The 26,135-nt window shown below is 41.6% G+C and overlaps 1 protein-coding gene and 1 non-coding gene across 4 annotated transcripts in view; one reads left to right on the forward strand and one right to left on the reverse strand.

Annotated features, from left to right (window-relative positions):
* The window catches only part of TAX1BP1 (Tax1 binding protein 1), an 87,086-nt gene that overhangs the window by 13,175 nt on the left and 47,776 nt on the right, over nucleotides 1-26,135 (reverse strand). For 2 of the 3 annotated variants that reach the window (XM_029071262.2, XM_029071261.2), the window contains exons 6-14: nucleotides 22,414-22,562; nucleotides 22,207-22,297; nucleotides 19,608-19,793; nucleotides 18,206-18,430; nucleotides 16,470-16,616; nucleotides 13,312-13,399; nucleotides 10,271-10,392; nucleotides 7,486-7,611; nucleotides 5,509-5,580 (exon numbers count right to left, since the gene is read on the reverse strand). In XM_029071262.2, the coding sequence (XP_028927095.1) occupies nucleotides 5,509-5,580; nucleotides 7,486-7,611; nucleotides 10,271-10,392; nucleotides 13,312-13,399; nucleotides 16,470-16,616; nucleotides 18,206-18,430; nucleotides 19,608-19,793; nucleotides 22,207-22,297; nucleotides 22,414-22,562 (1,206 nt within the window). The remainder of the gene's footprint in view (nucleotides 1-5,508; nucleotides 5,581-7,485; nucleotides 7,612-10,270; nucleotides 10,393-13,311; nucleotides 13,400-16,469; nucleotides 16,617-18,205; nucleotides 18,431-19,607; nucleotides 19,794-22,206; nucleotides 22,298-22,413; nucleotides 22,563-26,135) is intronic. The other variant, XM_039912896.1, reaches the window with a different exon arrangement.
* Nucleotides 4,090-4,226, forward strand: LOC114814050. Its single transcript, XR_003761793.1, has one exon. It is a non-coding gene; the product is annotated as a small nucleolar RNA SNORA7 (small nucleolar RNA).

Raw genomic sequence — 26,135 nt, forward strand, 5'->3', positions numbered from 1 at the left:
TGAAGCAGTTAGTACAGTGCTCCACACACAGTAAGTGCTCAATACATACCATTGATTGACCTCTGGAAAATACAAAATTCCATTAATATAGTATATGGAATAAATGTCACTATTCTTTAACCTTTATTAAAATCAAATATATCATGATTTTAAATAAGTAATAGTAATGAGATGAGCAAGATAATATGTATGCAGCAAGATCTGAATATTCTTTTTTTTTTTTAACATGTTATTTGTTAAGCGCTTACTTTGTGCCGGGCACTGTAATGAGCACTGGGGTTAATATAAGATAATGAGGTTGGATGGAGTCCCGGTCCTATATTAGACTTCCCATTTTGCAGATGAGTGAACTCAGGCACAGAGAAGCTAAGTGACTTGCCCAAGGTCACATGGCAGACAAGTGGCAGAGTTATTAGAACCCAAGTCCTCAGACTCCCAGGCGCCTGCTCTTTCCACTAGGTTATGCTGCTTTTCTATTCCATTTCAGCTCTCCCCCTCCTATCTTACCTCACTGATTTCCAACTACAACCCAACCTGTCAATCAAGTCAGTTAATCATATTTATTGGGCACTTACTCTGTGCAGAACACGCTAAGCTCTCGAGAGAACAAAATGTAACAATAAAAACAGACACATTCCCTCTCCATAACAAGCTTGCAGTCTGGAGGGGGAGACGGACATTAATATAAATTGCAGATCTGTACATAAGTACTGGGGACTCAAAGAGAGGATGAATAAAGGGCGCCGCAGAATGATGATGATTATGGTATTTGTTAAGAGGTTACTAAGTGCCAAGCACTGTTGTAAGTGCTGGAGTAGATACAAGGTAATCAGGTTATCCCATATGGGGTTCACAGTCTCACTCCCCATTTTACAGATGCGGTAACTGAGGCACAGAGAAGTGAAGTGGCTTGCCCAAGGTCACACAGCAGACAAGTGGCGGAGCCGGGATTAGAACCCACGTCCTCTGACTCCCAAGCCCGTGCTCTTGCCACTAAGCCACGCTGCTTATTTAATGCCAACCTACTCTCTGTACCTTGATTTTTTTTTACCCCACCCTCACACCATTTATAGATATCACACCGATTAAATATCAATCATATTTACTGAGCATTTACTGTGTGCATGGCACTGTATTAAGCACTTGGTAGAGTACAATACAACAATATAACAGACACATTCCCTGCCCCCAACAAGCTTACAGCCTATCTGGCTGCACTTGATTTTAATATCTGCCCCCCCTTCCACCCTGTAAGCTTTTCGTGGGCTGGAATCATGTCTATTTATTCTGTTACACTGTATTGTCCCAAGTGCTGAGTACAGTAATCTGCACAAAATAAATATGATTGATTGATATGTTAATTAACCCATTTCATCCCCCAACACTATCCTGTTTATTTTTTGCCCCCCAAAAATCTTGAAGTCTGAACTCTGGTGCTAACTGCCCCACCAAACATGCCGCCATTCATGAACTTAAGGAATGTGCTCACTATTTTTTCAGTTAGGTATTAGCTAGGTCCCCCCAGTCACAGATAGCTAAACTTGGAGCACGATGTTCCCAACTAGGCCCAGAAATAGGATTCCACCCCCAAAAAATAACCTGGGGAACCCGTCAGCAGTGGGTAACCCCCTCCCAAGCTGCAAGGAAAGAAAGGAACAGAATTTCACATCTTGCACTGCTCACCTAAGTGAGCCCAGGTTAGCATGGGAGTTGGTTACTTTAAAGGTAGAGCAATGGAAATGAATTGAGAGAAACTGTACATTGAGCTAAAATCTGGAACTTTTTTGCTCAAGTCCAATTTTCAGACTTAGAACTTTCTCCATGGTGTCCTGGATATTGCCTGGATCCTGAAGGAGTTCATGTCAACCCAATAGCTCACTAATCAATCAGTCATTCAGTCAATGGAATCTGTTGGGCACTTACTATGTGCAGAGCACTGTCCTAAGATCCTGGGAGAGCACAATACAGTTAGCAGACATATTCCCTGCCCACAGTGAGCTTAATAATGATAACAACAACATAACAGTGGTATTTATTAAGCACTTATTATTTGCCAAGCACTGTACTAAGCACTGAAGTTGATACATTATAAGCAGGTCACATACGCAAGGCGTAGTGGATAGAGCACGGGCCTGGGAGTCAGAAAGTCATGGGTTGTAATCCTGGCTCCACCACTTGTCTGCTGTGTGGCCTGGGACAAGTCACTTCACTTCTCTGCGCCTCAGTTACCTCACCTGTAAAACGGGGCTTGAGACTCGGACCAACCCAGTTTCCTTGTATCCAGCCCAGCATGTAGTAAGTGCTTAATAAATACAATAATTATTACTATTATTACTTTCACTAGATTCCACATGGGGCTCAGAGTCAAAGTAAGAGTCACTGACAGGGAAGACCCTCTGGCAACCGAACAACTGACCTTTCACATGCTTATTCCAAACAGCCATGGATCTCTTCTAACCTCAACCAAAAAAGGGCAAAAAAGTAATGTGCTTTGAATAGATGTTCTGGGACACAAGCTGAACAACTCAGACAATCTGAAGCTTCATCAGATCAAATGAACCAAAAAAATTTCTGTTTTACCTCACTCTGCACGGCCTGTTTTTCTGTAGAGGGAGAAATTATTTCACTCTGGTAAAATTATCCTAATTAATACATACGATCCTGCATTCTTCAAAGTATTTAGCAGAGCTTTAGAAACAAAACTCATCGAAAATTGCTCTTTGTGGGCAAGGACTGTGTCTACCAACTCTGTTATACTGTGAGCTCGATGTGGGCAGGAATTTGTCCGTTTGTCGTTATACTGTACTCTCACAACCGCTCGATAAATATGAAAATAATAATGATAGTGAAAAAACTACACCTATCAAATAAAATGGAGATTAAGTAACACCTTATTTATCCATCCCCCATCTCTGCCTGGGCCATTTTGGGTTGAAAAGAGTTTTGTTCGTGGGGCTGTAAGGAGCACAGGGTGGAGGGCCTGAGACAGGAAGACCAAAAGGAAGAGACATCTCACCAAAGTTATCAGACTACCACATCAACTCAGACAGGTACACACGGTGGTTTTGTACATATTAACAGGGATCTACTGGTGCTCTTTTATATTATCTAATGCATTACAGCTGAGGCTGCTACCAGCCCCTTGAAGAACAGGGACCTTTTCTAATTTCCACCTGGGTACTCTTTCCAAGCCCTCAGGACAATGCTCTGCGTACAATAAGCGCTTAATAAATACTCCTGCTGTTACTGTGCTTCTGGTACTATGTGCATGGCACCCAAATCTCTCTCGCTAACCCAAGCCCTTACCATCTACAACCTCACATTTCTTCTTGCTGCACTGCATTCCTGAATAAGTCCCACCTGCAGTTTAAGCTCCCTATGCCACAAAGTGTTCCCTACCAAATCTCTTCCTCCACCTAACTTTCCCATCAGAGTTCAGGAGCTTCTCACTTCCACCTTAAATACTGCATCAACCTCCTCAGTCTCCGAGCCTCCAGCCTCTCCTCTTTCTAGTGCAGGGGTCTTACTGAAACGAGACCGTACATCTCTATCCACTTTCCCAAAAAACTGATTTGACTCTGTAGCACACAGAAACTCCTAACCATTAGCTTTAAAGTGCTCTCTCTCCCACTAGCATATTCCATCTAACACTATGTTCCTTCCAAGTTCACTTTCTCACTGTGCCTTCTTCTCGAATCTCCGACCCTTCCGCCGTACCCTTTCTTACACATGGATCTACTTACTCTATTTAAACACAACTTCCTTGCATTTATGTTATTATATACTGGGAAGAACCATTATACTGCAAGATCTCTGTGGGCAGGTATTGGGTCTTCTATCTCTATTGTCTTTCCCAAGGGCTTAAGTACAGTGCTGTGCATATGGAAGGCGCTAAATAATACAATCGTTCATTGCAGAAATGTCACTTTCACTTTATATAAGCTCGTTTACAAAACAGAATGAACTTTACCCTCATCTTCCTTCTTAGGCAGTTCTTAGATACTCAGGCTCTGAATACAAGACTGTTCTCAAAGGAATATCATTCAGGGCAATTTTACCACAGTATATCACATCCTAATTCATTCCTGTCCCCTCTCAGGGTCGCACTTGGAGAGTTTCCGGTACTCTACCAGTCTCGGCTATGGGAGGAGAATTAAGCAGAGGCCTAGCCAATCCATTCCTAGCTTGGGCAGTGGCTAGTGGGTGGAAGGCAATCTGCTACAAGTCAAAACTCACCCACGCTGGGCAGCAGCGGCGTGGGAGAGAATCAAGGGCGGAGACTCGAGTTTACTGCGCGGAAGGCGGCATAGCTAAACCGCTTCCGTATTTTTACCAAGAAAACTCTACGGATCCATTACCAGAACGACTGCAGATGGAGAACGGGGCCTTCTGGGACCGATGTGTCCGTGGTGTCGCTACGGGTCGGAAACGACTCGATGGCATAAGACAAAGTCACTCCTTTAAATTATTTTTCTGGCACAGAGTTGATGAAATTATGTAGATGGAATCATTTTTAAAAAACTTAAATAGAGTTGCAACTTATGTTGCATGAACCATGTAAAAGGCTAAAATATAAACAACTATGAGGTTGCTACACACAACCCTAAGGAAAAACCTCAGTGCTCTACTAAACTGGTTCCACGAATTAAAAGGTTAAGCATACTAAACAGTTTTTCAACCTATATTCCATTATCAGTGTTTGTTTATAAATGTCACCAAACACAGCAGACTACAAATGTTCATTTGCTATCTCTTCCAGCCCATAAAATTACTTTGTTTATATTTTATGTATATACTCATGTAGTCTTTGCTTTTTAATCAATCTCTAAATTTTGAATTAATCTAAATGGGTTAAACAATTTTACTGCACCTTTTACAACCTTTTTGATCTATGCACTATTTTAAGAGATACTGCAATTAAATAACATTTTTCCCTTGGAAAATGTTTCTCTGTTGCAAAAGGAAAACAAGTGCGGATGAAATGCTTTCAATTCCCACTATTTTTTAAACATCGGATATTGCTGTTTAATTCCAAAAAAGGGATGCAAAAAGATCAAATAAATCATTTGAGTCCACATTAAGCCAGTTTTCAAAGCTCTTGAGAATTCCTGAGGGCCAATAAGGTCAATTGATATTTTATCAAAAACACTTTAGCCACTTAATCTTAAAAAAAAGTACACCTATCTTTGTATTGTTTCATTCTTTATGATGGGAACTGTTTCTCACAACCCTACTTTCATGGCGTAGTGGATACAGCATGGGCCTGGGAATCAGAAAGTCATGGGTTCCAATCCCGGCTCCACCACTTGTCTGCTGTGTGGCCTGGGACAAATCACTTCACTTCTCTGGGCCTCAGTTACCTCACCTGCAAAATGGGGCTTGAGACTCTGTCCAACTCAGTTTGCTTGTATCCAGCCCAACGCTTAGTATAGTGCCCGGCAGGTAGTAAGCGCTTAATAAATACAACAATCACTAACAAAATAAACAAGACACAACCCTGCTGCATACCTTCTCCCTGGTGAAGATTTCCAAATGTGAAGTTAGTTCATTTATTTCTCTCTCTTTCTCTGCCAGCTGGACCTGCCAAAAAAAAAAGTTGGCAACAAATGAAATGAGGCATGCACAGCTCCTTTCAGTCTTTGTACACAACAATTTCACACAATTGTTCATTTATATTTCAATACATTTCTGAAACCAGTGTTTCAAACTCATCTGAGAGATTATCATCAGTCATCATAAAACAGTGAGAAAAGGGCCAAATTACAATAATTAATAAGCATAATGGACCCAATTTCCAAATAGTAATGGGGAGAAGCCAAATTATTTTTCTACAATTTGCAAGAAATGTAAGACTTGCCTATAATGATTGATTCTTGATTTCATCCTGACCTCGTTATGAAAATAAAAAAACAGTTCTACTTTATTTTTTGGAAATATTGTGTTTCTCTCTTTCCATTTAATTCCACAACAAATTCTAGACAGGACACCAAGTTTTTTTTTCTGTCTTCAAATTTCTTCAGCCTTGACAACTTTCAGGAGCAAATTTTAAAGTTAACTTAAAATTGAAAAAATATTTACTAGGAATGAATCTGAGAGCACCTGATTAATGAGAGCGACTCACATGTTTCTTGCTCCTACCATAACAAATTCTGAACCTAGACACTAGGAAAGCTGGAAAATGGCTGTTCTAGACTCCAATTTTTAAAAATAAAGTTTTCCTGCTGGGCAAACAGGCTGCAGCAACTTGTGTCTGTTACCACAATAAAGTTTCCGGTTAACTGCAGCTAATGAACTCAGAGCTACAGAGTATTGCCCAGCCTGAAGCGTGGTTGATATTTTTAAAAGGGGGGTGTGATTAAGAGCATCGAACCGGGAGAGGAGGAAGAGAGAAGGACCACTGTCTGAGCCGAGGCCTTGCTGGTCATCCCAAGCCTGTTCAAGGCTCTTCTATATATGGTTTGACTTTATTATGGCATGAACTTTATGTGCCATTCATCACTATACTCCAAACACAATGCTCTAAAAGAGTTTTATAAACACATTCCACGCGTGTCAGCATTATGAGTTTGTTCACACTCAATATCTCGATCTCCCTCAGGCGCGGAACTCCCTTCCACTTCAGGGCCGACATTCCCCCGCTCTCCCCACCTTCAAAGCCCTCCTAAAATCCCATCTTCTCCAAGAGGTTTTCCCAGACTAAGCTCTTTATTTCCCCTATCCACAATCTCCTCTGTGTCCACTATGAGCTTGGTTGTGTAAGCCTTAAGCACTTTGATATTCACCCCGGTTTCACAATACTTTTGTAAATATTCTTATACCCTACTATTTCCCCTTCCTTTTTTACGTATTTGTTAAGCGCTTACTATGTGCCGAGCACTGTTCTAAGTGCTGGGGTAGATACAATTCATTCATTCATTCAGTCATATTTATTGAGCGCTTATTGTATGCCTAGCACTGTACTAAGCGCTTGGAATGTACAATTTGGCAACAGATAGAGACAATCCCTGCCTATAGAGACAATCCCTGACAATCCCGATAGAAACAACGGCTCGCAGTATAATAGATTCCACGTCCCATATGGAGCTCAATCTTAATCCCCATTTTACAGATTTGGTAACTGAGGCACAGAGAAGTTAAGTGACCTGCCCATGGTCTCACTGCAGCGTGACCTAATAGAGGGAGCACAGGCCTAGGAGTCGGAAGGACCTGGGTCCCAATCCTTTTCAATTTTAGCAGCTTAAGCCACAATTTTAACATCCACCTGCTTTTTCAGAATTTAAGGAGTGCAAATGCAGTACATACTGTAAATTTTGCCTACTCTATTGTGAAAAATTAAACTCATTCCTACAATACATATTTCACTTACAAAAGACAATTTCAAGGCAAACCAGAACATAACATTCATCAAAATTATGATGAACAATCCAGTGTCTACCGTTTTGAAACTATTCCTCATGTTAAAAAGCATTCAAGAGTCAAACTTACTTTGAAATGGTCCTCCATTTTAGCTAGTTGTAGTTTTACATTATCGCTGATTTTCACCTGTTCCTTCCATTTCAGCTCCAATTTTGCAAGTTCATCAGCATAACCATTGCATTTTGCCTTCTCATCCTAAATGACAAACGGAGGAATTATTTTAAAGCTTTTCAGATGATCTTAACATCAGCCATTTATTCATACAATTAAGAGAATTCTCGAATAAATACCTCGGAAGTTTGACCAATATTGCAGCCTTTAACAGGGAAGGGAGGAAATTTTACTTCTAAAGCCAACTACTCAGATAAGAAGTTTCTTAATAAATATTAATCATTCTGTTCCAAAGCACTCCCTTACAAAAGGGAGACATATCCTTTTGCTTAAAGGATACTTTATCTCCACCTTCAATTACCACAGACCCTTTCTCATCAAGGACTTTAAGTGAATCCTTATGCCCAAATAGTAATCCCATTAAAATATTACACGTAAATCAAAAATAAAGCACGTATCCTGAATGGTCCCTCAGTAAACAAACACTTTATCTCCATAAAAGTCTGGCACTGACATCTAATCAGAGCACTGAAAGATATGAATGTACACCTAGGTCTCCTAAAAACAGGGGCTGCATTCTCATAAAACCTCATTTTCAGGAAAATTCATTCCCTCTCTCTCTCACCGCCGCTCCCCCCCCACCCCCCTGCACAATACCAATATCATGGCATCAAACGCACTCATCCTTTTGGGTGAAAGTTCCAGATAAAATGCACAGTGAAAATATTTTCTAGTGGAAAATGTTTCCCGTAGACTATAAGCTCCCCTGTGGGTAAAGATCATGTCTACCAACTCTACGGTACTGTACTTTCCCAAGTACTTAATACAGTGCAGCAAACAGTAAGTGCTCAATAAATGCCACTGACTGATTGATACCTCCGAGGCTAACGGCCTTATGAAATAAAACAATGCTTCGTGTTATATGAATTACTGATGCAAATTGATCTGCATTATTTTAACTTCGGAACACTGACAGGAGGGATAAATCCAGACAGCATGTTCCTACTTTAATAAAAACAACTGTGGTATTTGGTAAATGCTTACTTCGTGCCAAACTCTCTACTGAGCTTTAGGGGCGATACAAGACGATTAGTTTAGGCACGATCCCTGTCCCACGTGAGGCTCTCAGTTTAGGCAGAACAAGTATTTCATCTCCATTTTACAGTCAAGAAAACTGAGTCAAAGTTTACGGGATTGGAGGTTACCCAATTGGATTGCATTTGGGATTGGATTTGCCCAATGATCCATAGCAGGCAAGTGGCAAGGCCTCTCGACTGCAGACCACAGACCCTCTAGACTTGAAGCTAACTGTGGGTAGGGAATGTGTCTGTTATACTGTACTCAGCATGGCTCAGTGGGAAGAGCCTGGGCTTGGGAGTCAGAGGTCATGGGTTCGAATCCCAGCTCTGCCACTCGTCAGCTGCGTGACTGTGGGCAAGTCACTTAGCTTCTCTGTGCCTCAGTTACCTGATCTGTAAAATGGGGATGAAGACTGTGAGCCTCACGTGGGACAACCCGATTACCCTGTATCTACCCCAGCGCTTACAACAGTGCTCGGCACGTAGTAAGTAAGAGCTTAACAAATACCAACATTATTATTATTATTATTACTCTTCCAAGCGCTTAGTACAGTACTCTGTACTGGGGAAGCAGCGTGGCTCAGTGGAAAATAGCCTGGGCTTCGGAGTCAGAGGTCATGAGTTTGACTCCCGGCTCTGCCACTTGTCAGCTGTGTGACTGTGGGCGAGTCGCTTCACTTCTCTGGGCCTCAGTTCCCTCATCTGTAAAATGGGGATTAAGTGTGAGCCTCACGTGGGACAACCTGATTACCCTGTATCGCCCCCAGCGCTTACAACAGTGCTCTGCACATAGTAAGTGCTTAACAAATACCAACATTATTATTATTTCTCTGCACACAGTAAGCACTCAAATACGACTGAATGAACGAATGAAAGCCAGTATTAGATCCCAGGTCCTCTGACTCACGGACCCACGCTCTTACTCTTAGGCTATGCCGCTTCCCTTTCCCATTCTTTGAAAAATGTTTGGCCCCATGATTTGTCCTTTTCTGAACTGCAGGGAGACAGGGAAAGGAAAAATCGAGTCATCTTCTTTGAGACCGGTCTGTACGAGTCCAGTCTGAGAATCTACACCCACTGGCTTTCTGGATGGTAGCAGGCGGCCAGGGTGCTAATGATCGTCAGAATTAGGGCCGGCTCACAGAGCAGGAGCTAACCCTTCTGGATTCAATTTGAATTATATTAATATTCACTGCCAATCTATAATTGGCATCTTATGTGACTAAAAATGTCTCTCTGTGTAGGTTAGACAGAAATGATAAAATAAGCCTTCAAAATAACACTTCACTATTTGCAAACGGAAGTAACAACTTATACTCACTGAATACGTTTTGAAAATGTTGACTGCATTTACTTTTTGACCTGGGTGCTTTCACAGCAGAGGGACTAGTAAAATGTCTGAACAGTACTTATTAACAAGGCGACATCAGACCGCTTAAACAGTGAAGGCGCAGAGTTTAAATGATATGACCCATATTCAGTATGCAGTGGAGGAGCTGGGAATGAAATCCAAGAATTCTGACTCACTCCATTAGCAAGTTCTTAATACAGGGAATTGGAATAAAACGTTATTATGAATCATGCCATATAAGCCAGTAGATGTCACTTAAAACATCATTATCAGCTGATTTTATGGTAACTTTCCAAAACAGTCATTAACTTACCAACAATAGCTGCTTGCATTTCCTGTATTTTTCGGTTTTCTCGGCAATCGCTCTGGTCATTTCACACACTTGCCCCTTGGTCTTCAGCTCTGAGATGGTCTCAGATAGAGTAAAGCCAAATTCTATAAAATGGGAAGAAAGCATTGGGCTGAAAAGACATCATCTCCACCATAAACTCAGTAAATCACACAGATATAAAAGTGCAGGTTGGATTCAAGGTATGAGCTGTACAATAGAGAATACCGAATGACTGGTATGTGATAAGCAGAGGCTCCAGTCTATGGTTTCTACTTATAGATACAGTCCAGCTATATTTTCAACAGTCCCAATTCCAACACCTCATCTTGGAGTAAATAAAACACTACAAAGAGACATAAGTAAACCTTATTTGGCCACTCCCTATTTAAATGCATAATTTACTCCGCCACATAATTCCTTCTGGCCAACCCACTACGGTTTTGAGGAGGAAATAATTATTTTTTTAGAGTTGTAATAGTGGCCAGACGCGGGTAGGAAAAGTATAAAGGTCAGAATCCAAGAAAGCCTCAGCTACAATGTGCATATGCTAACTGGATTAGGAAGAAGAGAATGGTCAGAGGGAGCAAAACCTGCAGACACAGCCTCATGCTAGGGAGTTTCTTCACTGAGACATGTGAACTCCAGGGGTGAGAAGAAAAGGGAAGGGGGTGATCAAAACAGTACTTTGGGGAATATTAATCGAAGTCTCCCTTCTAGACCGGGAGCTCGTTTTGGGCAGGAAATGTGTCCACTAATTCTGTTGTAGTGCACTTTTTCTCAAGTGTTCTGCACAAAGTAAGTTCTCAATAAATACCACTAATTGAATGAGAGTTCAAAAGAAATACGAGGCCAATCTCTAGGGCTCTCTTGCCTATTTTTTCCTCCAGTTCCCCTTACTGCTACAGAATTCCTCATGTAATAGCCCCTTGTCTGGGTATTACAGACATTATGCAAAAAATGGGAAAATTATGCCAATAAATACTTCGAGGCATGGACAGTGCATAATCTTCGGATTTTGGGAAAGTTCTCATCTCAGGAAAATGGAGCACATGCCTGCCTCCTGTCTCTCCCCATTCCGGTCCATATTTCACTCTGCAGTCCAGATCATCTTTCTACAGAACCAATCAGTCCTCACTCCTCAAGAACCTCCAGTGGTTGTCCATCCATCTCTGCGTTAAATAGAAACCTCTAACCATCAGCACTCAATCACCCGGCCCCCTCCTACCTTACTTCTCTGATTTCCTACAGCCCGGCCCACACACTTCACACCTCTGATGCCAAACCACTCGCTGTACCTCAGTCATATCTACTTCGCTGTCGTTCTCTCGCCCACAACCTGCCTCTGGACTGGAACCTCCTCCCTCTTGATATCCGACAGACGATCACTAACCCCACCTTCAAATCTTATTAAAAGTATATCTCCTCCAAGAGGCCTTCCCTTAAGGCTTCTTTCTCCCACTGCCGTCTGCGTGGCTCTTGCACTTGAATCTGCACCCTTTATTCAGCCCTCCCTCAGCCTCAGAGCACTTAAAATACACATCCTTAATTTTTATTTATTTACATTAATGCCTGTCTCCCTCTGGAGATCGTTCGGTCATGGGCAGGGAATGTGTCTATGAAATCTGTCATTTCGTCCTCTCCCAAAAACTCAGGACAGTGTCCTGCACACAGTAAGCACTCAATAAACACGACTGATTGACTGTATGTCTTCCCCATTGAGCTGGCAGTTGGAAGAGTCATTTCTAATCTTTCATCTGGGGCTTTTTTCTATATTATTAAGTGTAAGCCCTCTGCAGTTTCCCTGGAGACTGCTGCATAAATTCTCCTTCAGAAAGCCTAGCTGACAAACAGCAGAATACTGAAGGATGGAAGTAGAGAGCAGCAAGGAAGAGGGACAGAGAACACTGATGTCTCAGCAGTGTGACCTAGTGGATAAAGCAACGGGCTTGGGAGTCAAAGCACGTGGGTTTTGATCCTGAATCCATCACTGGTCTGCAGTGTGACCTTGGGCAAGTCATTTAAGTTTTCTTTGCCACAGTTACCTCATCTGTAAAATGAGGATTGAGATGGTGAGCCCCATGGGGGACATGGATTGTGTCCAACCTGATTAGCTTATTTCTACCCAGTGCTTAATACAATGCCTGGCACTTGCTAAGTGCTCAGCAAATACTATCAAAAGAGAAAATATAAAAAGCCAACCCATATACACCACAGATATATTTAAATAAACAGGCAGAAAGAGAGACAGACAGGCCAGTAGGAACACCAGGAAAGTGCAAAGAAAAGGATGTAACCAGCACACAAACAAGGTCACTCTCGGAGATCCAAGAGAAGAACGACTCATAGTACAACTAGTCTTGGTAGGAGTTGTGTTCTCTGAAAACCTCGCATTTTAGCACTCACCCGGTGTTCAATACCTCCACTTGCTAAAATGTGCATGCAAAATACTGTTTTCTTCCAGCCCCACACTGTGCTCCAAAAAGGCTCTCGTAGGAAGAATGTTCCCAATTCTATTACAGAGCTCTAGCCAAAACCCATAGCAGAACTGACTCTTCTAAAACTAAACTGCATTTTTAAAAAATGCTTCTAATTATTCCAATTTTTCATGAATTCGGACTTACACTAAATGGTCAAAGTGGCATTTGATGATCCATGTATAATTCAACTTTCAGGCTTACCGCAACTTATTTTTCCCCTCAAGGATGAAAAATGCTTCACACAAGAGAAGCAATGTGGCTTAAAGGACAGAACACAGGCTTGGGAGCCAAAAGGACCTGGGTTCTAATCCTCGCTCTGCCATTTGTTTGCTGTGACCTAGGGCAAATCAGTTAACTTCCCTGTACCTCAATTACCCCATCTGTAAAATGGGGATCAGACTGTGAGCCCCATTTGGGACAGGGACTGTGTCCAAACTAATTAGTTTGCATCCACCCCAGATGTTAATACAGTGCCTGGCACATAGTAAACGCTTACCAAATACCATAAAACAAAACAAAAAAAACCCACAAAAATAACTGAAATACCTGCAGGAGTTGACTTCACATCAGCAGAGGCAGAAGCACCATCAGTATTTATTGAAGCATCTGTCACTTTCTGTTGGCTCCCAGTTTTCTATAAGAGACAGATCAGTGCTTTATTCAAAACTTCCTTTGCAAATATTAAAATGAGATGGTTTAAAAGTCACTCAAGTAGGTAATCTTGTATACAAATCACAATATTGGGCAAAGAACTGAATTTCCTTTAAAATTAATAAATAGGACTATTTTACCAGGGCTGATGAATTATAGCCTAAACAAAGTAATTCAGATTTTACTGTCTATCTTATCTGGTCCAAAATGTTTCAAACCAATGACATAAACCTACTGCTTATATTCAATTTCTCTCAGAACATCATCAGCACAACACTGACTTGCCCCTTCACACTTGAACCCAATATTCCATCCTGTAGAATCTCTGCCGAAGGCCAAAGAGGCCTGATTGACTTCCCAACAGAAATCTGGCCATCTGAGGCAGCCAAGTTGTAGGTCTCATATTTGGTATTTCTACGTAGAGATGAGGGAAGACTAGAGGGCTATTCAAATGGCGGCGTGGGTTGGACGCAAATGCCAAATAGAGCGTCTGTCAAGCTAGGCATGCTCAATCTCTCATTACCTACATTTCTTTAATCAGTAAGCTCTTTTTTATTTGAAGAGCGGTCATTTTAATGGTAATGGGCCAGAGTTAGTTTCATTCTGCACTTGAGCCTAAACGTGGCTAACTCCCTCACCACATATACCCGAGGCTTTCTCGTCAAGCAGGGGAATCTGCTGGGGAGCGCAACGTCATACCCAGCGGGGCTGTGATACCGTAGTGCCTTGGGATGCTCTAGAACCACTTCAGGTTTAGGGCCTGGCTCCAAACTAATGCAGGTTGCTCTTGCGTCTACCCAACCCCGTCCACACCAGACAGTTCACGGTTCACCTCCCATTCAAATCCCTCCGAAAATCTAGCCTCTTCTTCCTGCTTTCCCCCCGCTAGTGTCCCAGCATCCTGAGCCATTTCAAAAACTACTGATTAGCCAACTTTCACTGGAATGAACTTATCTGCGTGCATCTTGGCACTCGTGCAAATGTCTGCTCGATTTCTGCATTCTGACCTCTCTAGATGAAAATATTTTTATTTGGAATGCCCCTTAAATAATAATAAATAATAATAATTACGGTATTTGTTAAGTGCTTACTATGTGCCAGATAACGCACTAAGCGCTGGGGAAGATGCAAGCAAATCAGGTTGGACACAATTCCTATCCCATGTGGGGCTCACAGTCTCAAACCCCATTTTACAGATGAGGTAACTGAGGGACAGAGAAGTGAACTGACTTACCCAAGGGCGCACAGCAGACAAGTGGCAGAAGCGGGATTAGAACCCATGACCATTCTGATTCCCAGGCCTATGCTCGATCCACTATGTCATGCTGTACACTCTTTGGGGCAAGGAAGATGCCGCTACGTTGTTCTCTACTTCCCCAGTGCAGTGGGCACTCTATGACTTATTTCAGATAAAATTATCACTTCCCGATCTGACTTCAAAATCTGTAGCCTTGCCCTAATACCACTCCCTAAAACATGCTTGCAATTAAGAAAAACAAATATGGAGGTCCATACTCAATTTTAATCAGCCCACATCTTCCATGAGATAGATGGGTAATAAAGTGAATTACAACCATGTTAGAACGCGTTTACCAACTCCGTTGTAGTGTATTCTCCCAAGCAGTAAGTACAGTCCTCTGTACATAGTAAGTACTCAATTAATGTCATTGATGAGGATTCATTAATTATGATGTTCGTTAAGAGTTTACTATGTGCCAGGCACGGTACTAAGACCTGGGGTGGATACTAGCAGATCAGGTTGGACAAAGTCCCTATCCCACATGAGGCTCACAGTCTCAGATACCGATTTTACAGATGAGGTAACTGAGGCACAGAGAGGTGAAGTGACTTGCCCAAAGTCCCGCAGCAGACAAATGGTGGATCTGGGATTCGAACCCATGACCTTCTGACTCCTAGGCAGATGCTCTATCCGTTACACCACGCCGCTTCTCCTATTTCTCTATACTCTCACTCAAAATACATCGGTACCTGCCCATGCCAAAATGGGAGTAGAGAGCAGAGGGGAATGAAAAGCTAAAGAAGCTTCAAGCCACTCCCAGAGGCCAGGCTTGATCACGGAAGACAAAAGGTTTGACAGTGTCCCTCCCATCCCTCATAAACGGATCAGCTGTGAAGCTTGAGGTGAGCCACAGAATGGAATTTTAGTTCCCGCACCACTTGCTGGAACATCAACCCTTCGCCACGCTATTCTATTTCCTCTCCCTGTTATTCCGGTTCCTCTTCTAATTTTACCTTTGCTTTCCCCTCCTCTCTCCTGCCAGCTGGGAAATCAGTCCCTTCAAATTCCAGAGCCATTGCATCCTGCTCTCAAACAATGGACTGAAGAAGTCTTAGCAGAGCGCACTGTACACTCTCGACAGATATTAACTGTTGACTGGCTTCGCCATCCGAAGGAGTCATTTAATGGCGGCTGAAAGCGTCCCACCTTTTATGGACAGAGGACTGCCTTGGGAAGCAGCGTGGCTCAGTGGAAAGAGCCCGGGCTTGGGAGTCAGAGGTCATGGGTTCAAATCCCATCTCTACCACTTGTCAGCAGTGTGACTGTGGGTAAGTCACTTCACTTCTCTGTGCCTCAGTTACCTCATCTGTAAAATGGGGATGAAGACCGTGAGCCTCACGTGGGACAATCTGATTACCCTGTATCTACCCCAGCGCTTAGAAGAGTGCTCTGCACGTAGGAAGCGCTTAACAAATACCAACATTTATTTTATTTTGCTGAACTCTTGGTTCAATGGCAAGAACACTGAGTTGGAAGACTCCGAAGGACACCCTTCTCCCTTCTGCTCTGCTCTTCGGTTCCCCAGCAGCTAGATGTCAGGAAGCTTCACACACTTCTCCCACTGGATTCAGGTTCTTCTTACCATGTCATCAAGCTAGTGACTTGAGAAACCCAGGAGGTACGCTATCTCAGTAAAGAATGCAAACCATGGCTAGAGTTTATGAATAATTTACAGTAGAATAAATTACATGAATTTTAAATGAATAAAAAGCCATAAACAAAATGAATTCAAAAGATAAGATAAATTACTTACTGACTGGTCTGTAAGCTTATTCACTTGCTTTTGAAGCCTCTGACATTCCTTGAATTTTTCTTTGTAATGGTCTGCAGCCATCTGGAGACGAAGCTTCAAATCCTCGACTTCCCTGCGCAGTTCTTGTTCCACTGTATCTGTCTTTTCCTTAAATGAAAAAGAGAGAAATCACTACCTTTAACAAAAGATCCTTATGCTTGTTTGGGATTTTTAATTGCTTTCTCAGTTTGAAAAAATCAATGCCCAAGACACAATTAGAATGGGGATCCTATAACCAATAAATATACGACGTTAATATGTACCAGAGTTAATAAAAGTAAATTGGCGAAAACAGTCTGAGGACCATAGGATCAGAAAAACCGAGAGAAGCAGAGTGGCCCCGTGGAAAGAGCATGGGCCTGTCAGTCAACCCCAAGTGCTGATTACGGTGCTGTGCGCACAGTGAGCGCTCAATAAATACAAATGGATGAATGGAAGTCAGAAGACCTGGGTACTAATCCCGGCTTCACCACTTGTGTGCTGTAACCTTGGGAAAGTCACTTAATTTCTCTGTGCCTCAGTTACTTTATCTGTAAAATGGGGATTGAAGCCGCAAGCTCCACACGGGTCACGGACCGTATCCAATCTGATTATCCTGTACCTACTCCAGAAGCTAGTACGGTACCTCAGACATAGTAAGTGTTTAACGCACACCGTAAATAAAAAGAGGGTTCAAGTAATAAAATCATCCCATCCACATTACCCCAAAAAAGATTTCTACCATTAAGAACCTTCGCACTATCAAATTTGGCCTCTTAGTTGGAATGACATTTATTAAGCATCTGCTACGTGCAAAGCACTGAGCTAGGTACTGGGATAAAGTATATGGATGAGAATTAGACAAGAATCCTGACCACCAAGGAACTCACAATCCAAGAACAAAGGAGGGAGACGGTTAGCAAGAGATACATATGAGGAAAGATCATACGAGAAAAACTCAGGAGCAACATAAGGACAATAAATATAATAAAAGTAATAGGGTCCTGTGGCTAGAGGAGCAGCATTTCGGGCTCCTCAGTTTTGGAAACCAAGAGTCAGAAGAGACACAGCCTTTCCAGTGTCTAAAAGGTTGAGAAGACCTCACACCGAAGCTGAATATTCATAGCGAGAGGGTTGGGCCTCTTGACTGGAAAACCTTAATTATTCGTTATAAAATAATTATTATTACAATAATAATTTACAAGATTTACTGCACTAGTTCATTTTTTCAGCATAGTTCTTAATTTAAACACTGAACTAATCCTGTGCATCTGATAAGCACAGGATGATTGCTATTGTTAGTGAGTCAATCGATGGTATTTACTGAGCACGCACGGGGTGCTGAGCACTGTAGTGAATGCGTGAGAGAGTACAATAGTGTTTGTAGTCACCATGCCTACCCTCGAGGAGCTTACCATCTAGAGGGACAAAGCCCAAAGGTCAGCACAGCACAGCAATGAGGTGGTAGAATGGAATCACATACCAATTTATCAATATTACTGAGCCCTATACTACTGGGTCATCTGAAGCCGCCAGAACGACTCCGGAGAATGCGTTAGGACTAATACGCATGATCCCTGCACTCCAAGACCTTAAATTCATTTGACCAGGAAACTGACTCTCTGTATAACACTGGCGAGTCTCCTTTTGAAAATCATCCACATACCCTTTTACGATAAGCACGTGCAAGTTACAGATCACTAAAAAATGTGGGTTACCGGTTCGCTTTTCACGATTGTGACTTTAAGTCCTGCCATTGCTTCAGCCAACTGTTTCTTCACCTTCTCATTTTCTAATCGGGCGCTGTGTAGGTCGGCCATGGTCCTATCCCGCACATTCACCGCATCGCTCAGCTCTTTTGTCAGAAATACAACTTCTTGCCGGGTCGCCTGAACCTGATCTTCTGCTTTGCGGAGTTGTTCCTTTAAAAAACTATCATCCTCCTGAAGAAAATCAAATTGACATACTCACATAAACAAAGCCTTCATGTTTCACTTGGGCAGAGCTGGAGAGGAGTCACGCTCCATACTCTATAACTAACCCTTAATGTTCTTGATAAGACTGGAATTAGGTCATTCCTTTACCATCCCTTTTGGGGGCTAAAAAAATCCTTATTCCTTTTTCATAGGTCTTATTTTCTAACTCTTTAATTTCCATTGCTGACCCTGACCCTCAAATCTTTAACCACTTGATCCAAAACAGTAGTGAATACACCAACATGGCTTAGTAGTCAGAGAATGTGGGTTCTAATCCCGGCGACGCCGCTTGTCCGCTGTGTGACCTTGAGCAAGTCACTTCTCTGTGCCTCAGTTACCCCATCTGTAAAATGGGGATTGGAAGTGTGAGCTCCATATGGGGCAGGGACTGTGTCCAACTGTCTGCTGGGTGACCTGGGGCAAGCCACTTAGCTTCTCTTTGCCTCAATTACCTCATCTGTAAAACGGGGATTAAGACTGTGAGCCCCACATGGGACATGGATTGTGTCCAATCTGACTAACTTGTATCAACCCCAGCGCTGAGTTCAGTGCTCAGCACAAAGTAAGCGCTCAACAGTGCCATTTAAAAATAAAAATTACTACCTAGGAGATTTAAAATTTGAAGTGGCATAATTAAACTAGCTGAAGCATTAAAAATATGAACTGCGGAGTTAGTGACTGAATGTGACTCGGTTACGCCTATAACAAATCCATCATTCCATACGTTATACTGAAATGGCACAGATGAAAAGTGAAAAGGGGAGAGACGGGGCAATAATTAAATTTACGACAAAAGTTACAGAACATCGTTTTGCAAGCGTGCCTCCCCGCCGCCGCTCAGGTTTTCTGGGGCCCGAGAACAGCCAGTGGAGTGTAGTTTACTGCTTTCTGGCAACAATCTGTTAGACAATTCCCAATGCGAAGTTTCAGCACAAACAGGAATTATTACTTGGTACGACCTACCTCTGAGAATAGGCAAATTAAGGGGGAGCCTTGCCTTTTTCACTTTGGAAACAAAAACAGTTCAAGGAATCAGGACAACCACACCAAAGAAACAGCCACCGTGGCTCTTAATTTGGACCTGGAAATTTTGAATTAAAAATACTTATACTATACATAAGCCTAAGATTCTGAGAGTTCTTACCTTGTTCGGAACGGTAAGCAAGAAAGCTTTCTGCAAGTTTTCCTTTTCTGCCATGCACTGTTGCAACTTGCCAACTTCTTCTTTGTAATGAGCTATTATGTTTTCTTTATTCCCATCCAGGTTCTTTAACGTCTGCACCTCTGTGACCAGCTTGGTGTTTTCTATTTCTGTGTTCTTCAGGTGTACCTGAAATGACGCTTGAAACTATCAGGGCTACCTTTTCTAATTACTTAACTAGAGTCATTCAAATCATAAATGACCACCTCAAAATCAAGGCAATGGAAAAGGTGGCTCAGTGGAAAGCACACAGGCAGGGAAGTCAGAGATCATGGGTTCAAATCCCGGCTCCGACGCTTGTCAGCTGTGTGACTTTGGGCAAGTCACTTAACTTCTCTGGGCCTCAGTTACTTCATCTGTAAAATGGGGATTAAGACTGTGAGCCCCATGTGGGACAACCTGATCACCTTGTACCCTCCCCAGCGCTTAGAAAAGTGCTCTGCACATAGTAAGCGCTTAACAAATGCCAACATTATTATTATTATTATGAATTGTACACTCCAAGTGCTTAGTACAGGGCTCTGCACATAGTAAGCGCTCAGTAAATACTATTGAATGAATCTAAATAGGTTTGGTTCTCCTCCCTGGAAGCGGATTAAAAAATCACACTTTTGGCAGTGGCAGAAACCCAAACTTCTAACTGCAAAATTAGAGGTATCCGCTTGTCTTGGAGAAAAGATATCGACAACAAAGAGGGAAAGATATCGCATGCGACTCACTGCCTAAAGAGCTGTGGTGACACTTTCTGGATACCGTAGGGCAGTGTGTCCAAACCGTGTTGTTTATTTATCTAAGTTTAATAGGCTTTGTACACGAGCTGTGTATTTCCTGATCACCTGTACATTGTGACAAGTTGCGGTATCCCTACTTCAGACGAAAATATTCCTATTTAGACTAAATACATAGGCAGAGACTGCCCCCTTTTTCTGAGGTGGCTACGAAGAGTATTTCACCCCAAAAGCAGAGCTTTTCATTCTGGGCCACACTGATTTTCCTTACCTTCACTCAGCTCTACCACAATGTCGGTTTTCACTGTGTGTTTTGATTTAACTACTGTAAGGAAATTAGGGAACATTCTTTCGACATCGTGAGCCTATTCATTCAGTCGCATTTACTGAGCGCTTACTATGTGCAGAGCGCTCTACTAAGCGCTTGGAATGTACAATTAGGCAACAGATAGAGACAATCCCTGCCCAATGACGGGCTCACAGTCTAAACGGGGGAGACGGACAGCAAAGCAAAAGAGAACAAAACAAAACAACATCTATGCAAATGTGCAGGAAGAAGTACTTGTGCACATGCACACTGTCAGACCCCAAGACGAATGCTACAACGCTACAGTGCAAATTTCCCTTAACGGCTGATTTTGCCAAACACAGCTCTCACGTAAGTGAACTAGGTATAACTTAAAAAAAACCATTTATTCATACATTCATTTAGAGGACTTGAGTCTCAGAGATCTCCAAATTAAGAAATATAGCTTAAATTATGTGAATTTAATCCACTGTTTGACGACCATTAAAACCGCATGAACGAGGGGGGTCCCCAGCCCAATTTTTTCCTTCTCAGTTGTCAGGAGTCACCTGAGGAAGAGAGGTTCCTCTTCTCTTTTGCACATCAGCAAGACAGTTAGAAGATGCTGATTATAAGTGCGACCAGGGTGGGAGACTGAGCAGTAAAAGAACAGAGTCTAACTTAATTAGCCATGGTAATGCTGACTATTACGTGAGCACCAACATCCAGGTGGCCGGGGGCAAGCTAATAAAGTTGAGTAAAAAAAGAGGCGAGGACTGGTACAGTACTACCCTCTATATGAGATGACTTTAAAATGTCCTGTTATATACTCTTTAAAAGCCACAGATATGCAATGACTTGTATTCGCCCACCAGAGAATTCTGAATACTTCTTATTAGAGTGTAATTTAAAAGTTATGACTCCTCAAAATTCAATGAGAAACTCAATGTCTAAGAACACATCAGGTCTGGCTTTAAGAATCACAAATTGAAATTTAGGTGGTGTGTTGTACTTTAATAAGTGAATACTCTTCACTGCTTGTCACTCCTTTTTTTGTTTCTAAACTTCACACAACAGTTAAAATGTGAAAAGATCTTAGGTAAATACAGAGAAGATAAGTAAAGGTGGATTCATTAGGTAAATTCTACCTTCAGAAAGTACACTTAATTAAAATTGATAATGCAGTATTCACCTTCCTGCTGGTGTGTAGTGAATACTTCATTTAACCCCATGGAGTCAATTTTAACTTAAACAGTGACTGAATTTTAACAAGATAGAAATGGAATAAATAAACCCAAGATACCTTTTAACAGGTATTTTTCTCAAGAAAATGCAGTTATTCACTTGAATATGGACTTGATGTTAGGTTGGGGTGTTTTTACAGTTTCGTTTTTATTCTAAAAGTACTCCACTCATAGTGGGAGACCATGTCCTACTTTCTTCCTTTTCTGCCTATTTCTGTAAAATGCCATTAGTTCAATTTACAACCAGTTGGCTTCAGGGTATACATCTAGAAATAATAAATTACCTTATAAAGTTCCTTCTCATCCTTTTCTGTCTTCAACTGGCATTCAAGTTGCTCTCTCTCAAATGCTATTTTCTTGAGCTTGTCTTTCAAGCTATGGAAAGATCAAGTGAAATCAGTGTATACAAGTGAATATTTAACCAGGTGTTTTAAAACTTCAAAAACTGGCAATAAGTTTCAGAATTGAAAATGCAGTATTTCTGATCATACCAATCTAATTCTGTTTCCTTTGCAATTGCTTTCTGTGTCACAGTCATGATATCTTCCTCCAGCTGAAGAACTTTTGAAGTTGCATCATTACAGTTTTTCTTCAACTCCTCATTTTCTGTATTTAAGCTCTGGGATGCTTCGATAAGGTCCTTTTTACAGGGAGGAAAAAAGAGTGAATTAGAAATTATTAAAACCCAAACATTTAAGCTTAAAGGCAGGTTGACCAGGAGTACCAGTGAGCAAATGCACCCACAATATATTACTCACTGCAGACCTCATGTAAAATGTACATGCAGTTTAACAAATCCATTCAATTATTCTCTGGGGCAAAACAGTCATTTGTCATTTTTGCCTCACTCATGGATTACCTATGCTAGGCTTGCTAGGCTTCTTCCAGCTTCCCAGCTTAGTGATTTGATTATGTACTATTTTATCCACCAGGTGGCAAGCAATGGTAGGTAAAAAAAACACTGGAAATGAGTCCATTTTGTTTTTCAGAACAGCGCTAACTTAAAATAAGATTCATCAGGGAGAAAATGGAAGCGAAAGGTGCAGTGAAATTTCAGATTAAGGTAACTCATTTTGAAAAAGTCACTACTCTTCTTCATTAGCACCAAACAGCGGGATGTAAATCCTGAAAAGTTTAGTAAGAGCTTGCAATTACTCCACAGTAATGCGGCTGGCCTGATCAAAATCGATGGGGCTTAGTCTAATACCTTCCCTCTTTCCGATGGTGTGTATTAGTCCTCTTCCGATTCAACCTATTTTCTACAAGTATATTTCAGAACACAAGAAATGTGGAAACTGATTGCAAAGAATGACTTCACAGTGGGAAGTCTGACCAACTCAAAAGACTCATATGTATCAATGAAAGTCCTTGAATCGGTCGTCCAGGAGAGCCTATAAACCGATGGCAGTACTCTAGGAGCATGCACACACAAAACTACAAGCAGCTCACTAGGAATGGACTTTTAGACTCTGCAAAGTAGAGGCAGGCTGGCGGTCGTCCTAAAGACCGATGTACCAGCCTACACCTGGCAAGCTCTACACACAAACAAGGATATCCATCCAAGGCACAGAGTTGATGCTACACTGGTACCAGCTAACATAGCCTCTGGGGGACTGATAATCAGATTGGGGTGCGATTCTGGCACCAAGCTTCATACCAAACTAGTGGCAGCTACAAAAATTGTAGATTCCCAATTTTTCTAGGTGAGGAAACTTCTACTTCTAAACCCGGAGCGATTCCATCGACACCACCCAAGTTCCAGACTTATAAGACAGACTCTTTTTAAAACTGTCCTTTCCATTTAAAATGTTTAAAATTGGCCCTAAGCAAATTGAGAGGGTATCATATAATGACCAAGCACGTTCCAAAATATTTCCTCTACTGTCCAAAAAGTCAGCCCCAAATTTGGCTCTTTACTTTGGTCCCCGGGTGGGAAGTGAATAGATCCCCCTATAGCCTGCTCATCCAAGTCTCCAGTGTAATGCCATCCATTTACTAAATTAAAACCCAACTCTCTGCTCTGAATTCTGCAATCTCTCTGACCTGATCTCTCGGGTGCCTCTCTGCCTGGGCCATCAAAGCCACAGGCATGACAAGCCCCATTTAAACTATGGAACCCCTACCTATTCTGGCCTCTCCCAGGTTGGCAATTGCCTTACTCTATTCATTCTTTCCAAAGGGGAATAGTCGTGAGGATGCCGCCTTCCCACATTCCCACCCAAAAGAAGTCTCATCTCTAGGCTGTAAACTGGTTGTGTGCAGGGAACCTATCTACTATGTTGCACTGTATTCCACCAAGACCTTAGGTACAGTGCTCTGCACATAAGAAGCGATAAATACCACTGATTGATTGATAATGGAGAATCCTAAAAGCTGAACTCACAACCATAGTTGCCAAAGCTTTTTGTCAGGACTTAATTTCTCCTCTACAGTCCCTCTGAGTGACTAACTCACGGATACTGAACTTCAAACAATCTGTACAGAATTAGAAACAATCTGAATGCCTCTCTGATTTGTTCAGATTAGAGTGGGGCCCAAGTAGTGTGAATAATTGAGGTTACACTATATTTTTGTAGTTGTCTAAGGAACTCATCAAATGACATGGGGCAGTGGTAGTGGGAGGATGGAAAAAAGACTCGGGTGGTAAAAAAAGTTAGCCAAAAGAGTTGGCATATTTAAAATCAATCTCTCTCTCTCTCTCTCTCTCACACACACACACAGAGTGAAAGAAAGGAAAAATATACACGCACCCAATACCACATTCAGACAGCATGGAAATCTCTCCATTCCCAAATTGAAATGGAGATGATGAGGAGCAAGCTCAAGATTCTGACCTGAATGGCCATTTAAGAATGAACCAAAATGGCAGCTGCTGCCTTCATCACCCTATTTATTTTGTTTAATGAGATGTACATCACCCTGATTCTATTTATTAGCCATTGTTTTAATGAGATGTTCTTCCCCTTGACTCTATTTATTGCCACTGTTCTTGTCTGCCTGTCTCCCCCGATTAGACTGCAAGCCCATCAAAAGGCAGGGACTGTCTCTATCTGTTGCCGATTTGTACATTCCAAGCACTTAGTACAGTGCTCTGCACATAGTAAGCGCTCAATAAATACTATAGAACAGTTGACTGGGAATAAAAATAGAAGAGTACAAGTACCTGGAAAAAGCAGAGGATAGAACACGGTCCTGGAAGCCAGAAGGACCTGGGTTCTAATACCGATTCTGTCACATGTCTGCTGTGACACCTTGGGCAAGTCACTTAATCTTAGCAATATGGGACAATCGACTGACTGACAGGGACTGTGTCCAACCTGTATAACTTGTATCTATCCCAGTGCTTAGAACGGTGCTTGGCACATAGTAAGTGCTTAACAAGTACCATAACTATTAACATATCTGTTCTGTGCAACATTGGTTTTACTAATTGAAATCAGCAATTTATAGCAATTTGTTTTAATTTCTTCCAAGACTGATGGAAGATTACTTGGAATATTTTCCATGTATTCCAACAAGATTGACTCTGCAGAAGACCATTGAGAGCACATAAGGGTCTATTTCTTATGTCAACTCAACTATTTCCATAATACGTTTATTTACTGATATAATAAAATCATTGAAATAGAATCAAATTTTAAATTATACTGAATTTTCTAAAAATTGTACAAAGAACATTAATTTTTAAAAAGGATAGTTTTTAAAAATAAAATCTACCTCATTTTTGAAACTTAAAAATCACACTTGGTAATAAGATGGATGTACCCATTCAATTGAATCCCTGAAATATCCCAATAAGTGAATGCTTGTTAAATAATGCTTTTAGTGATTTTGTCTGGGCAAATGTAAGAAACCGCCTTAGAGATTTTCAACATCTAAGAATATCTTCCCATGATCCACTTCAACTGATGAAATATTTTCCATCAGGGAAAACTGGGACCAGCTAAGGGCCATTTTCCTTTACAAATTTACCTACAATGTTGCTTTGATTTTTAAAATAAACATGATCACTAGAGGGAGACAAATGACTGCTCAAGGGTAACATTAGAGGAAACTGATTCTAACTTAATATTTTCATTTTTCTAGAGCAAAACATTCACCGTAACACAGAATCAAGTGCACCAGCAGCACACTTCACAATGAGGCTGCCTTCTCAGTTTTAAAAGTCCCTGTGTTACAAACCCTGAAAAAATGGACAATCATATAACACCAA

Source organism: Ornithorhynchus anatinus, chromosome 8 (assembly GCF_004115215.2).
Source record: "Ornithorhynchus anatinus isolate Pmale09 chromosome 8, mOrnAna1.pri.v4, whole genome shotgun sequence".
NCBI lineage: Eukaryota > Metazoa > Chordata > Mammalia > Monotremata > Ornithorhynchidae > Ornithorhynchus > Ornithorhynchus anatinus.